Below are 17,100 nucleotides of genomic sequence, written 5' to 3'. Positions count from 1 at the left end.
TCCCAAAAGCCAAGGACATATATACCAAAAAGGAGGTAAGTATGACAAAGCTACATTAGCGGATTTCATACGATCTTAATATTGTATTGTTTCCTGGCTGAAGTGACTACAAAACTATTCCTATGAAAGCAAAAAATCACCATAGGTGGGTAAACACTGATGGAAGTGAAAGGAAATGAAGAGCATTGTTTAGGAAGCAAACAAAAGAAGACCAAACAGATTCCAAAGTGTCATATTCCTTTTGTCCTCAGGCTACTCTATTTTTTTTGGGGGGGGGTGTTAATTTTTTTCAATAAAGCGATTTGCCATACTTTGCAATACCACAGCCCTAGATCTACCCCTACAAAGTATTTCCAAGTGAAATGTTGCACGCACTGAATTATGCTTCTGCAAATGAGGCTCACATTTAAAACAAAACAAAAAAGATGACATTATTTTTAAGCAGCTATTTGCAAAAAGCTTTTCTGCAAATTAATGGCAAACATGTCATACCTATTTCCACGTAACGACTTGGCAGATCTCGCATTTCACTGGCATGTCGCTCTTTCACTGAGCATATCTGTGAAATAAAATCATTATGTTAGTTAATTGTGATTAGTTGCCTTAGGAAATAGAGAGAGTTCATTTATAATAATAATGATAATAATGGTAATAATAATTTTATTTATATTCCACCCTCCCCGGCCGAGGCTGGGCTCAGAGCAGCTAACATCATAAAAACAACACAATATGCATAAAAACAGACATCAATTAATTACAATACATCTTAAAATTAATTCAGACAATTAATTCAGACTATATATAGGCAAAGCCTCCCAAGAACTTGCAACCGTGATGATTACAATATAGCATTTTAATAAACAGATGTAGGAAAGAGCTTCAAATAAAGCAAGAAAACATCTCAGGAGAGAATGGAATTCTAGAAAAGTTTGAGCTTCTTCGAACTGCTAGCATAGCAGTAATTTTACTAATGCTTTCACATATTCCAGATGAGCAGGTACATTAAGTTGCTGTAGCAAATCAAACTTTTACGTCACTCTGATTGCTACCAACCAACTGCTCCCCTTCATCAGATGCATCTGAGAAGATTCTGGTCTAGGAAATCTGATGCCATCAAAAATTTGGTAGCCTTTAAGACGCCACAAGACTTGGTTATTTTTCTGACTACAGATTAATTACCCCCCTCCCAAAAAAAAACTTTCCATGCTGCTAATTGCACATTAACATTATGAATAACAAAATGCCAGCCCCATTTATATCAATAAACTCTTTACTAACTTGGAAAATGTCTACTTTTACAAATGAGTTATAAAAACACTTCCAGAACTTTACAATGTGTAAGATTATTTTTTTTTTAAGCTTTAATTTGTATGCTTCTTACAGTGCACGTGTCTAATTAGATGTAAGTCCCAATGACTTAAATTAGACTTACTTCAACCTACGTGTTTATAGGATAGCAGTCCTAGAAAGTTAATTATCTTCTTCTGGCTTTCCATTCTGTCTTATGGATAAGAAATTAACAGCTGACACTTCTTTACAGAAAACTTCTTTTGGAGGGCAACAGCTGAATTTTGACTGCTGCTTTATGATGTCTCTGATAAATCATGCATTCAGCATCCCAGTTTCAGGTTTCACTCCCCACTAATGACAAACTGTTGCCCAAATGCCCATGTTAAGTACTTCCTCCCTGGACTAAGCAGAGCGAATGAATTTCAGGACTCTCTTTTAACAGCTCTCAGAATGCATCTCTTGAAGACAAAGAAAGGAGGATCGGCCCACAGCCTTGCCTACTGCACACACTCAGCTCAGAGAAATCCGTCTGACCACTGGGCATTTGTCATTATTCCTTCTTATGAAGGTCAGCCCAATGACATTTCTATGGCAGCAGGAGTTCGCCACACAGTAGTCAAATCAAATTCTCTTCTCCCCCACCCCTATCGCCTTCGCTTTTCAGAAATAATCCTCTGTTTGTCTGTGATAGCAGCAAGCATTTATTACAAAGACAGGTAATTGTACCTTTACTGAATTTCCCCAGCCAATAATCAGTGTTAAATTATCTTTCCAGCAAAGGCTGCAGGGATACATATCAGGACGGAGGTTTATATCGTCTCGGGGCACATTGGTGATTCTTTGCTTAGCAATCACGTCGAGTATCTTCACGCCCTGCAAGTTTAACACACAGCAAGAGAATTCAGTGTGGCACCACATACGCAAACCATGGTCCAGAAATATCATATTACAGGTTATGCTAAGGTGGCAGCACAGGCCTACTGGCAGGCGCAGAAAAGGATCCTGGCAACTGTGTACAAAGAGCTAGAGCCAGATGAAGGAAACTGCCCACACTGATCTGTCTCTGCCACAGCAAACGATCATTTTGCTTGAAAGGACATGAATGAGCAAGGCAGGCAGGCAGTGACAACTTAAATCTCTGCAGGCGCAGTGTGCTATCAGGACTTGCATATGCGTAGAAACATCTTCATCCAAGAGCCAAATGTGCTATAAATTTAGAGGATTATTTATCCGCCACCCCTTCAATTTTTATTTATTTTTATTTTACAAATTATGACAAATTAGGTGTTTGCATCTCATACATGTGCCTGTTCTAGAAGGCAACTTTCCCCTCGACTATCTTTGGCTATGCTATGGAAATACAGTGGTGGAATCTTATTCTGGTTCTTACCACTGTCTCTGCCAGTGGCACCTTCTCTTCAAAATGACACAACTAAAGCCTATATTTTTCAAGGATCTACTGGGTTTAGATGTGACAGCTGAACAGCAGCCTCCCTTGAGATGAACGCAGAATACCACACCACACAGAAGCCACAAGGCCCAACGTATCTATATATTTATAAAATGAAGTAGCACTTTAATCTGATACTAAGCCCATTTACCCAAGAACTGCTGTGATTTAATAAAACAAATGTGGTTAACAACAACCTGATTTGCGTATTTGTCTTTTAAATTTCTAGGCTTTTGTGTACTACATTCCAGTCTTGCTTAAAAAAGAAAGAGGTGCTATCTTCCACCTAGAGGACAGAGTTAAGGGGGAACCATGCTTGGAAGTGGCGCATTTCTTTAGGAAATTTGGGGGAGAGAGTTGTTTTGCAGAAGCAGCTTCTTGCGTTCTGAGTCTGGTCCTCCTCTCTCACTCACAGGCCTCTTGGCACTCAGTGGAAGCTAAGGGATCCCTGCAGGGAAATGGACCCAGCTAAAATGTTTTTTTTATAGAATGCCAGTTACGGAAGAAGTCTAAAATGTGAATTCAGCCTGATCTTTTATTTCCCTTCTCTTCCCTCCCCCTCCCCTTTTATGAAGATCACCCGCTCTGAGACCCCACAGCTAATTCTCCCCTGGCCCCCTCGCTGGCCCAAGTAGGACTAATTCAGCCAACTAGCCCTGGCGATTATCTAATTGATTTTTGAATTTTATTGTTATTCATGTTTTTATACCGTATTTTATGCTGCTTTTATAATTAAGTGTCTTAAAGTGTTTTAAATTTGTTGATAGCCGCCATAAGCCCAGTTTTTGAACCGGGAAAAAATAATAATAATAATAATAATAATAATAATAATAATAATAATAATAATAAATAAATAAATAAATAAATAAAAAATAAAAAATAAAAAAATTAAAGCACTAAACTGCTATGAGTACAAATGTGTAGAAAATGCAATATAGTAGTAGTAGTAGTTGTAGCTGTAGCAATCTTCAGGCATACAATCAACATGAGTGAGAAGGACGTGTTGGCAGCATCAGTGGCATGAAGGTATATTCATCTCAGCTTCACCCCATACCTTCCCATCTCCTCTGGCTCCACCCCAAATGTTGAGCATTGAGGCAGAAGGTGTTGTTGGGCACTGGGTATGGTTTAGGGTTTTGGTTTTTTTGTTGCTGCTGCTGCTGTTGGTATTCAATTTCTGTGTCTTTATTTTTAGGTATTATAATGATTTGTGTGGAAATTGTTCCGTTATGGCTGTGCGCTTTTTGATGTGTTGCATTTATTGTTTAGGACTACTTTTGTTGGGTTTGTAATTGTGGGGAGGATTCCGAGTGTGTTCAGTTGGAATCCCAAAGAACCCCCTTGCCAAAGGGGGAACGCCATGAGCGGACATGGCGGGGATGGAGATATTGGGGAAGTGTTGGTGTGAACACCCCTGCTTTCCCTCTATGTTCCCACATGTATTCTTTGAATGACTGAACAGGGCTTCAATCAGGGCTCATTCTGCTGTTCTTTGTGATTTAATCTCTTGAATGTCCTCTGTCAATATCATTATTTACATACGGATTAAAGATTATGACCAAAGCTATTCTTGTGGGCTCAGGGTAGATAATGGAGGGCAACAATTTGAAGTAGGCACTTCCCTTGTGACCTTTGTGTCTTGCTACATTTTAGGTTGCTATTTTCTGACTCCTGTTTTTAATGTAATTAAACATATGGTTATCTTAATGCATTAAATGTTAACTTGTGGCCACTTGGGCATTGGAAAAGAGATGGGAATATAAGAGAGATTTTGAAACACTGTACATCAAGAAAAATTAAACATATCAAGACATCCAGTGCAATGGCAATTTAGAAATTTACCCATTCACATAATGAAAACAGCTAACTCTGAAATACCTACCATATTATTGGCCCAAGCAATCAGGTTTCCTCTCCATTTAACATTTCTGATATTTCCCTCTCCTTCATGTAAAACTGAAGGTTTCCATCTGTTCATCCATGACTTTTCATATAAAAACAACTAGGAAAAAAGAATCACAAGAATTTACAGCGCTTTTGATAAAAGACAGGTACAAAAAGAATCTTTTTTTACTTTTGTCATTTTACTTATTCGTTCATATGAGATTTAATAGAAAATGGACACAGCAAAAAAAAGAAAAGCTTCTAATTTACAACCAAGTTAGTTCCAACTCAGAAATTGGTAAGAAGAACAAACAAAACGTTTTCCAGTGTACAGTAAGTGGTAGCATAACAGATTTAAAAACACAGGCATGCTTCTCATATAATGTATATAATATAATTTAATATAATATAATTTTGTACCAAATCTTCCTTCACTATGGCTACGAGGAGATTAGAACCATTCACTTCAATTTTCAAGAAGCTATGGTTTCCCGTTACAATGAACTAGAAACTGTAGTTAGTACAAACCATCCAGGATTATTAATCACGATTTGAAGTTGACTTGTTTCAAAAACCAGTGTTAACAACTTAGCATTGTTTACCCAGAAACCACAGTTGGTTGAATGGAAGCTTCCAGTAACTTCCTTGCAAGCATGAAGGAAAGGGGAAGAGGAACACAACGCTTCAGCCTCAACCAAATGGTCAGGGATGGATGGCAGCTAGGTCCAGAAAAATAAGGAGGGCCACAGCTTAGCCCCTCCTGACATACAGGTACATCAGCAGCAGCTTGCTGTTGAGTATCGGCAACCATCTGCAAAAGGCAGTGGGAACTCACCAAAAATCAGGTGTCTCACCGTGCGTGAGAAGAGCTGCTTTCTGCTGGTCTAAAGTCCCCATTGGATACAACCCAAAGAGTCCTGGTTATTCTCACCTCTTCACAGAGTAGACAACAAATGCACCCTCTCTCCTCAACACATTATAAGCCTCACATATAATGCTTGCGTTCCACTACTGATACCTGATTGTGCAGGTTTCCAGCTCACACGGTCTTCTTTCCCTTTCCTTTTTATGGGAGAGAAATGTGCAAATTGGGCACCCTAGCAATTGGTTATTTATATCAAGTCCCTGTTTCATACAAAAGGCTTTTCTCTACAGCAGCGGTTTACAAGCTGTGGAGCACAGGACCTTGGCTGGGGTCTGCCGAGCTTTGAAAGTCACGCTCCTCATCTAGCAATGCACACTTACTGTCACAAACTGGTTGGAAACAGAGGAATGGTGAGGAAAGAGCTGGGGAAACCACAAGAGAAGAAGGCTCAGAGCCTGGACAGTGGTGGTGGGACAAAGATGAGTAGTCAGAGGGAGGAGACAAAAAAAAGCTATTAACAGAGCCTAAAACTACAACAGTCAGCTTGGAGGAGTTTGCAAAAAAGGGGGGTGTTAAAAAAGGGTCCTCATACTCGTAAAGGATGATGATCACTACTCTACAAAAAAACAGACTTCTTTTTTATCCTCAAAACTTAAAAAAGTGGTTCTCAGGCTACAAGAAAGGAAACAGTAGGGAAAGGCAAGATTCCTGGGATATCTATTACACCTTGTTTGTGTAACCCCCTTCTGCTGGATGTTGGCCCTTTTGCGGGGGGACACATAAAGAAATTTTGTATAAAACAGCTATTACTCAACTGCTTAAAAGGGATTTTTGGCCGAGATGAATACAGCGTGCCTATTATATATACAGCCACAAGATGGTACCAAAGGACAGATATTTCAGCTGAAACAGTTCAGAAACAAACTTCAGAATTGGTCACTGCGAATAAAACTGAGGGAACTTGGTGGAAACGGCGACAACCACCTGCCACGGAAAACAGAAGCTCACATTCCAAATTACACCACAGTTTTAGGACACCAGTAATTAAAACTAGCTGAATCCCATTGACTTCAGCAGAGCTAAATTCACTCCACTGAAACTAACACAGCAAATGTACAGTGGTGGTGGAGAAATTCTGTGGCAGATAGACCTCAGCTTCCTAAGCCCTTCTGCTTTGCTCCAGTGAGAGCAGGAGACGTCTTTTCCTTCCTTACTTTTTTGTTGCCAATTATATATTTTACTTTCCCTTCTCATTCCTCTGGGACTAGGGCATCTAAGGGGTCCTTCTGGGGAGCAATGGCAGAGGAATGAGGGGGACCAAGGATCCTATCCTGATACAACCCCAAACACACTTTCCCCCGCCTACAGCAAACTACTGGTGGCGTCATGCCTAAACCCATGAAGCTGATGACAGGCACCCATGGGTGGGGAGGAGAACTCCAACAGTGCAAGCGCTAACCCACCGGCAACAACCAATGACCACACAGCTGGCCTCTGATAATAGGATTTCAGCTTAAATCAATGCATTTGATTAAATGGATTGTGGACTGGATAGGGCAGTGAATTAGGAAAGCAAATCATTTATGCACCAGCAGAACTGATGATTTCTTTCGCGTGATGTGGTATTTCCATAGTAGCGGAAACCAAGGTATACAACGTTTCCATTTTTCTTTGTAATATCTCAGGTCCTTCTAATGGGGATGTCTAATATCAATGAGTGTGTGTGTGTTTAAATATTGTCTATAAGCAGTCTTGAACTTGCTTGAGAGACTGTGTGTAGTCTTAGATCAGTCACTGATAATCCATATGCTGAGAAATTATTAATTATCTCTCGTGATTGGGAAGAGCAACCCTAACTGGTTGCAGATTTGCCTGGCCTGAATGAAAGGCAGTCTTTTTTGCTGTGCCATCAACATGTTGGTGCAGCAGAAGGACCCAAAACAGCCCCCCTCCCTTGGAGCTGGCCCTACTTAGAATTCAACAGGTCAGATCCATAGCTAACCCAGTTCCAACCCCCATGTCCCACTTTGGGACTGGCTACCCTGGGGTTAGGGATGCAGGTGGCGCTGTGGGTTAAACCACAGAGCCCAGGACTTGCCGATCAGAAGGTCAGCGGTTCGAATCCCCGTGACGGGGTGAGCTCCTGTTGTTCGGTCCCTGCTCCTGCCAACCTAGCAGTTTGAAAGCACATCAGAGTGCAAGTAAATAAATAGGTACTGCTCCGACAGGAAAGTAAACGGCGTTTCCGTGCGCTGCTCTGGTTCTCCAGAAGCGGCTTAGTCATGCTGGCCAGAAGCTGTCTGTGGCCAAATAGCGGCTCCCTCAGCCAGTAAAGCAAGATGAGCACCGCAACCCCAGAGCCGGCCACGACTGGACCTAATGGTCAGGGGTCCTTTATCTTTACCCTGGGGGTAGCACTGCCTCCATCAAACTTTCTACAGCTGTATCCGGGGTCTTCTCTAGTGCAGTAGCATGGAAATAGAATGGAGTTTTTTTGTTTTCTTAAAAAATAGGTCTTTATCTCAATACGTTTAACCTTTCTAAGAGAGTCAAGGACTAGTATTATGAAGAATTTATTAAACTTTTCAGCAACACTATGCCCAATTTCAATTTTATTTTAAAATGGCATGGAATAAGCAAAGTGCTATTTAAGTCAACAACCTACAAAGACTTGTAGTCGGCACTATACACTTACGCTTTTCACTTCCATCTAATGGAGCCAATAAGCAATGTGGAGGAAAAGGTGGACTTGTTTCGGAGTTTTAGATTCACCTATATTATAACGTATTTTGAGTGTTTTATTTTGTATCTTTATGTTCTGAGCTGCCATGAGATATCTGGATGAAAGTCGGTACACAAATTTAGTAAATAAAAATAAATAGGTATATTAATCCTTCCTGGGATGTCTGGTCAACTCACTCATCAGAGACATTTATTTACTTCTGGTAAAATTACTAGAGAACCACATATTTATTGTGGAATAAATAGAGGATTTTAATCGTTTTAACTTCTCAATAATTTTAACACATTCTGATGGGCAGATCTGAAAGTTACATTTCACTCTATAAACCATAACCTATACAAATTCAAATGCCTTATGAAATTCAAAACAAATTCCAGACATGGACCCAGTTTCAGAATATCAAATGCCCCTATTTTGCATAACATAATAATGACAAACATCCAAAATAAAATACTAAATGAAAATAGATCCAATGTTTGTACTTGAGTTACTTCAAACTAATTTAAATTCAAAGTTCTGCCAAAGGGGCAAGTAGTCATCCAAAACCACAAATATTAATATTTGTAAAGTTCTGTTTGTTTATACTTTCTTCATTATTAAAGCACACATGTCAACAGGAACAGTTTTCCTTACTCTGTAGTAGTATTAACACAGTCTGATTCTCTATGAAGCCAGTGGAAATTAAAACACTGGCTTGCATTGTAAGAGCTTGTATACAATTTACTTAGACATTTGTTTTAATTAGGAAATTAGTTTTATCTCAGGGCAGCTGCCATCAGCATGCGCATCAGGCAACAATTTCAGAGATTCATAAAATTGAAGAATTGGAAGGGACAAAACAAACTGTTACCCCTAACAAACTGAAAGTAAGCTACCAAATTGAGGTTGGCTGGTGGGTTCTTGGAAGAATAGGTGGCAGTGACCTCTCCATTCAGCAACTAACATGCATATGTAGTTGTTAAGAGTGTGTGCTCCTGATGCACCATATGCCCATGGGTTCTTCAACCAACAATGCACTGGCAGGGGAAAGCAGCTTCACAGCAGAATCTGCCCCCCTTCTGTGCCAGAATGTCTGGATCTCAGGTCAACTTGTGACCCTCTAGATGCTGCTCTTGATCAGCCCCAGCTGGCACAACCATTGGACAGAGATGGTGTGACTTGGGAGTCTGGCAACAGGCCAAGGATTGCCCACCACTGACGCAACAGCATCAGTGCATCACGGATACCTGAAGGCTATGGGCTGCATGCTGTAAATCAAGAATTTTGGGATGGGAGGGGAGACTCTACAGAGCAACTGGTCACACAGCAACTACTGAAGATGCCAGACGCAGCTCCATGGTGTTCCACAACTTAAGGCATGGGTAGGCAAACTAAGGCCTGGGGGCAGGATCTGGCCCAATCGCCTTCTAAATCCGGCCCACTGATGGCCCAGGAATCAGCGTGTTTTTACATGAGTAGAATGTGTCCTTTTATTTAAAATACATCTCTGGGTTATTTGTGGGGCATAGGAATTCATTCATTATTATTTTTTTTCAAAATATAGTCCGGCCCCCCACAAGGTCTGAGGGACAGTGGACTGACACCCTGCTGAAAAAAATTGCTGACCCCTGACTTAATGGCTGCCACAGAGAATGCCTTTTCCCAGGCCACCTTCTCAAACATCTTAGCATGATGGAAGAAGTAAGAGGACCTGCCCTCCTCTGCCAATCTTAACACCCAATGGGGTTTGTAGGGAAGGAGATGGTCTTCTATTTGGAGCCTGAGTCATTCTGGGCTTTGAACACTTTAACGCGAGCACCTTGAACTGGGCCTGGAATTAAACCAGCAGCCAGTGCAGCTTTCTAAAAGAGGGGTTAGATGAGATCTAAACAGAACGCCAGCTAGTAACCTGGCTGCTGCATTTTGGACCACTTGAAGTTTCTAAATCATCTTTAAGGGCACATTGCAGTACTCCAGTCTCGAAGCTACCAGAGCATGGAGTACAGTGGCCAAGTCGTTTCTGTCCAAAAGGGGTTGTAGCTGGCGAATCAGCAGTAGCTGGAAAAAGCACTCATCTCCACAGACGTCACCTGAGCCGCACAGAATCCAGGAGAATCGCCAAACTGCAAACCTGTTCCTTCCAGGACCATACAGGACAGGCTGTCTCTCCACCTCCTGGACATGAGAACTTGGGACTCTGTCTCTTTAGGACTGAGCTTCTGTTTATTGGCCCACTTCCAGTTCACCACCACCTCCAAGCACTGCTCTGACACCTCAGCTACCACTCTTGATTCAGACAGAACAGAGAGACAGAGCTGGGTATCGTTTTCATTACAGAGCCTTTGGTGAATGCTGTAGACACATCTCTTTACCCTGGCATTTTGCACCTGAAATGTATATTTTTAGGGGAGGGGGCAACCCTTATTTCTGTGGTTGTGAATTATTTTAAACCCTTTTAAACATGTTGTTCTAATTGTTGTAACCCAGCCCGAGACCTTAGGGTGAAGAGTGGGTAATTAACAGCAAGAACAAGAAGTAGAAGTTGGTTAATTTATTTAGCTAATCTTCAACTCACCTACAGTATCGAATTGTCATTACCACTATACCGAGAGCAATTTAAACTCAATGAGAGCTAAGTACGGAGGGAGGAAAAGCTGTTTTCAAGAAAGGGTTGCTTCCCCCTCTTCTTGGCTGGAGAAAGTATTTTAGGGCTTTATTTCCCATAAATCCACATCCCAGCAGTCAGCATTCTCAGTACTTATATTTCAATAGCAGCTGTTGCAAAATCACTTCCTCGGCAATACGCTTCATTCGCCTATCTGTTTTCTGCTGGTAAATCTCTCTAATGCTTTGTTACAATACAGCTGCACTTAAGCTGCGCGTTCCGTCCGCTGCCATATGTATAGCAGATCATTATATAGCCAGAATAATGTGAAACAAGTAAATCTGGACAGCAGCACAGGCAATGCTATGTTTTATCACCCTTTTCATCGCTCGCACCGGGAAGTGTGGACACTTTCCTCCTACTGTTATCCTTGGAGCATCTTGATTTGGGGCTTCATAAAGCAATGGTTTACCACCAGTGGGCAGGATTAAGTGGAATTCCCAGAAGAGGTTTAGGGGGCCACGGGGGGCATCCGTGGGGAGGAGAGGGAGCGAGTTCCGTTGCACGAGAGGACTTAGAATTATAAAACCACAGACTTGTGGAGTTGTAGTCCAACCCCCTGAAATGCATGAATCCAGCCCACAGCCATCCCTGGATGGGCTCCAACCAGCAACCTTCTGGTTAACAGCCAGGTGCACTAACCCATTGCGCCACAGAGTCTTGCATAGCCTACAGGGATCATGTATCAATTCTGTCATTTGTATTGATGCAAACGTATTTTGTACAGCTAACTATTTAGCTGTATCCCCAGTATATTTTATCTTATTGCTATGGCTATTGGCTAATGCAAATAAAGTTCCTATCTGTCTGTCTGTTTATCTACAGGGAACTCTGGTGTTCCTTAGAAGCCAATTAGATGGATTTTGCAATGAGATAAAACAACACAAGCTTGTCACTATTAGCGCTAATTGTCTCTTAAATTGTGTATAGAAGAAAGTTAGGTTTGCTCCAGAATGAGCTTGAAGACGACGGAGGGCACTAGGTCTAGGATGATCTCCCCACAATTACTCTGTCATACTCAGAAGGAAGTTTCGGGGGACAGTATTAATGGGAAAAGTATTTCTCATTTCAGGGATGGAAAAGGGGGGGGGGACGTAGGTATGCTGGCTGTGGTGTCGCCTCTTTTATTAACGCTTCCTCACTAAGAAAACGCTCTTCCCCTTAGATCTGCTTGCTGCTTAGTCCAAGAATGACCACTGCAAGGCGGGGCTTGCAAAGCAAATTTCAGTTCCACTCAGAGAGACCTGGACAGCTGAGCACCAGCATTATGTTGAGGATCAGGCTGACAGCCTCTTTTGTACAGAGCAGCGGTGAATCAGAGTACGGGTAGTGTTTCAATCTAATGGAGCTTGTCAAACAATTAACACTAGTGCTAATTACATGTAATCCCTGTCTCCAGAGTGCTTAGAGGAATCCTTCAGTCATCTAAATTAGAAGTTCAATTTTGGAAACAACATCAATGGGATGAAATTTAAATTGATCGTTTCCCTCTCTCGGAACTAAAATTAGCAGAATTGTTACATTTTAGAAAACGCTTTAAAAGCACAGTTCATTCCAAGGTGGCAAATAGGTACATACCAAATGGCTGCATTTAAGCTATCAAGTCCCTATTGAATAAACTGAAGTAGATCATGAGCATCTTTTGGTGAGAATGGAGAGACGAGCCAGGAAGCTGCATTTAAGCACAGCTTCCTGTTACAGCTGAATCAGGAAATTGTCGTTAATGGTTCCCAAGCAAACCAGGATAGGAAGCCATAGTTTAAGCAGGATTCCAGATCCTGCCTTGCTTGGAAGCCAATAAGCATCGTTTTCCAGTTCAAATGCAATGGGGAGCCATGGTTAATTAAGGCCCCCCGCCCTTGCTCTAGCCTTCCCTGACCTATCACATGATTCTCTTCTCGCAAAAATGTTAGGATCCTGCTTGGAGGGAGAGACAGGTGTACTATTGAGAGGAGGGATCCAGTTCTCAATGACTATTGCCCCACCCACAATACTTCATATCGTCCAGAGCTCCTGGCAAGGAAAGATGCTCTGGTCTCTGGTTCAAATTATAAGACAGAGAAACCAAGAGGGAGGGAGCAAACGAGGTATAAGACGCAGCAGGGCGTATGGAAGGAGGAGATACCAGTTTCCTGTTCGGGTTCGGCACCACTCGCTAAGCTCAGTTTTTATATTGGTGGGGCAACAAGGGTTTTTTGCACCACTGGCTTTTGTGTTGTAAATATACACGGATATTGAGTCATGTAAACATTCTAATGGTCACCCATTTTAGACAGCAATTTCAAGCTAGAAGCTACTGAGGCAATAAAGGCGTACAGCGGTTTAAGGCAAATCGACCAATACCTGGACAGAGATTGCCTTGGTATTTACTCTTACTTCACTTAAATGGGACCTCTCAGTATTTACTGACTGACATTTTACAGCTTACAAAGCAATCTGCCTTTCTTGTCTGGTACTCTTCATCTACCAACGCAACACCAAACAGCTGACTATCCTGTTTCTAAAAATGGACTGTGCTGCAAACAGCATCCTGACAATTTAATAATTTGTCAGAGTGATCCAACCAGTTATTATGAAGCACATATTGTGGAGTTCAGAGGTAAAGGTCACCTACTTACTCACAAAGCAAAGATAAACCGGATTTGCTGACACTAAAAATCAAGGCAATTAAAAAAATAATAACCCAAGACAGTACTTGGCAGATTTTACAGCAAACATACAAATTCTATCATTATACTTGAAATTACAGCAGCTGAATTTTCAGAATATTTTTGTCTTGACCCAGCTTACTTGCTACCCAAGATTTCTACTTCTTTTGGCCAAAGAGGCTGATAAATATAGATGTGAGTCTTGTGATGCATTAAAAATGCAGGAATTTCAGCCACTGTGGAGGAGTCTATCTATCTGGTTGAGTTGGATCAGAAAGAACTTCAGCTCTTTCCTGCCCCTTTATAAATTCCAATATTTAGTCAGAAAATGCCAAGGACCACCACACGCTAGCAATTACTTATTTCAGGCTCCACAACTTGAGAGATCAAGATCAGCAGCAAATACATGCATGTTCTTCAAAAACAAAGATTCCAAGCCAGTGAAGGGATGAAAGACATCAACTCCAATTATCAGCAGAACACCTCTCCAATTAATGTATTATCTTCAGCATTATAATTAACACGGGCAATGAGTAGTATATTAATTGAAAATTGACAATGCAAAGTCATAAACAAAATTTCACTTTCCTAGCAACAACCTATAGATGTATCATCTTCATTAATCATTTTCTTCTGTCAAGTTTTACCAATATTTCTTTATGACACTATGTTCGGGTTTAACCCCGTAAGTTTAAACTATTTAGAAGTATGGGTAGTGATCAACAGTTTATCTGGAAAGTTATATATCCTTTCATTTTCTTTTGGAATTTTTAAACCCCTAGATAATATTGGTGCGTTTGCACTCTCTAAGTTCCGGATTCATTTAAGCTCGCAGGTTGAAAAATGTGGCAGCTCTTTGAGGGTTAACCAAAGAACACCTTTATTTCAGCTTTCCCACCTTCATTTAGCAAGCTTTCACCCTGTTATTTTTTAAGATTAGACCCTCTTTTAAAGGCAGAAGGTTATGGCCTACAATAGCACTATTTGTCTTTTCTTCTTGCCTCAGAGCTCCACCGCCCTCCTGGGCTGGGGATGCCCTGTTATTTACAATGTATTATTATTGCAGGGTTGTCATCATCTGCCAAGTGCTCCATTCAAAACTTGCTGAACTTAATTGCAGTGTGAAATGGGCAAGAAGGGTTCTGTTAGTTAGTAACATACCCATCGGTCAAAGAAGATCACTGTTTCTGCTACACCTTTCAAGAGCATATATTGTTCGGTGCCACAAAAGCAACCAATATCAGGAAACAGTCGTTTTGGTCAAAGAGCAAGCATTGAGTTCAACATCTGATGAGTAACAATATTCCTGTTTCAGTTGAATACTGTAACACAGAGCTTTCCAAACTTTTGATGTTGGTGACACACTTTTTAGACGTGCATCATTTCACAACACAGTAATTCAGTTTTACTAGCAAACCGGAGGTTAAACTAACCCAGCCCCTGGAGGAGTGTGGGGAACATTTGCAGGACACACCTGCACACTGCAGCTGACATATTAACAAAACTAATAATTAGACTGGCACTTTCGAGTGCTCAAAAGTGCTTTGTGTACAGTGTGGCAGAGTATCACTGAAACATCACAGCATGCTTTAAACCAGACACTGAAAGCGGATACTAGCTTGCAGCAAAATAGTAGAATGTTAAAACCATAGAGTGGCAAGGATGAGAATTATTTGTCATTTTTTGGTCCCACCCTTCTTTCCATGAAGCTCAGGTAGGCTTATCTCATTTTATTATTGAAACAACCCTTTTGGTCTGAGAGTCAAAGGCTAAGAGCTAAAGGCGGCTTGGTTCAAAGTCCAAGCCCTCTCGATCACATCAGCAACACTCAAAACACTTTCACCATGCTTTCACAAGGCACACTCTTGTACTTTTTTTAGTGTAACATTCCTATAATAAGTGGACTAACCATTATTTCTGAAACCCAGAAATAACACATCGCGTAATTACAGGCAAACTGTATACATCTTGTTACTGATCACTTTTCTAAAATCTTCTTATGATGTTAAATCTCACACACCCTGTTCAATGAACTCTGAACCCATTATGCCATTTATACATTTAAAAGGCCAAGGACCAGTAAAAAGTAATCATGGTCACAATTTTCTGCAGCCCAGCACTCAATATATTTGCACTCATGGTGTTACAGCACAAATTAAAGTTTTAAGTTCAGTTTATTTTTAATAAACCATGGGATGCCATCCTAAGCAACACAACCTCCAGAAAACAAGCCTCGGTCAATTCTGGGGGACTTCATTCTGAGAAAATAGATCACAGCCCTATTATCACCTTAAATATTTAAGGCTATGGTTCCTTAATTCTGTGGGATTTTTAAAATTTGGGAACTTTTGATGGGAAAATGACACCACCTGTTGAAAAACTAAAAAAGCCTGTATTCCTTAATGTGAATTCTGTTAAAAATCAATTCAAATAACACATTTCCAAAAGTCCACGCTATTCTCAGGTTTTGGAAAATACAAAGTATTTGTCCAGTTTCCCGTTCACTGAGACTGAAGTCTCAGCCTGGTTAAATGACACATAACACTCATCCAAACCATGTCTTAGAGCAAATAAACAAAGGTGTGGACTCAGAGCCACTGAACTTCTCCCATTCTGGCTGCTACTATGCTATCAGAGCTAACCCATCCTATGGCTCTGTGTTAGGTCCAACCCCATGCTCATGGCTCGTGTAAACTAAGAACTAACTTTGCAGTTCATGGTTTGTCTGGAGCAAAACAAACTATGAGCTTAGGTCAAATGCTTCAGAAACTGGCAGAGCAGGGCAGACATCCTTCCATGCCACCTCTCCCAGATTGTGGTGCTCTGAGGCAGATCCCGTTCCCTTAGATCAAGGCAGAGAGATGGGGGAGCAGCATGTGGAACAGCAAAACAGTAAAATTAAGAAAAGGATAGATCAGAGAAGTGTGCAAGGCCACCTCTTGTGTCGACTCTGCTTCCAACTCTTCCATGTTTGGCAGTTAGGCAAACAGTAGTAGTTTTGCCAAGAGGGGAAACAGATGCTGGTACCTGTGTTTTATCTCCCCATAATTTTCCTTTGAAAGCATCCCTGAATTACCTGATGGGGGGGTGGGGACAAACCCCAGGGAAATATGTGCACATGTTCCTTTGGAACTTTAACTTTGCCTGTCGAGAACGGGCACAGTATTATGAAATGAGAAACTTACTTTGTTCCCTCCAGTTACAAACTGCTTGCAGTGTGATCTCACAAACTGAGGGTGAACAGCAACAATCTGAACATAAAGAAGGAAAACTATGTGTTATTATCGATATCGTTCTTGTGTGGTTTTATGAACTGCAGAATTATTTAGGTATTATTAGTATTATGATTAAAATTAATTAAACTTCTATATTGCCCTTCATCCAAGGATCGCAGGGCAGTTTACAATCTAAAAAAACAAAAGATACATTATCATAACAAAGAAAAACAATACTCCCCAATGCATATTTTAACATAGATTGTTTAATAAATCAAAGGCCTGGCTATAGAAAAACGTTTTTGGCTGGTGCCAAAAGATATGTAATGAAGGTGCCAGGCGAGCCACCCTGGGGAGAACA

At 41.0% G+C, this 17,100-nt stretch overlaps 1 protein-coding gene across 1 annotated transcript in view; it reads right to left on the bottom strand.

Moving 5' to 3' along the window:
• VPS41 (VPS41 subunit of HOPS complex) overlaps nt 1–17,100 on the bottom strand; it is a 127,007-nt gene that overhangs the window by 55,952 nt on the left and 53,955 nt on the right. Inside the window, exons 7-10 of the mRNA XM_081931029.1 lie at nt 16,710–16,775; nt 4,623–4,742; nt 2,017–2,163; nt 493–559 (exon numbers count right to left, since the gene is read on the bottom strand). Coding sequence (XP_081787155.1) covers nt 493–559; nt 2,017–2,163; nt 4,623–4,742; nt 16,710–16,775 — 400 coding nt within the window. The remainder of the gene's footprint in view (nt 1–492; nt 560–2,016; nt 2,164–4,622; nt 4,743–16,709; nt 16,776–17,100) is intronic.

This window comes from Podarcis melisellensis (genome assembly GCF_964234715.1).
Source record: "Podarcis melisellensis genome assembly, chromosome: 12".
Lineage (NCBI taxonomy): Eukaryota > Metazoa > Chordata > Lepidosauria > Squamata > Lacertidae > Podarcis > Podarcis melisellensis.
The sequence above is the reverse complement of the archived record's forward strand: the minus strand, read 5'-3'. Positions and strand labels throughout refer to the sequence as shown.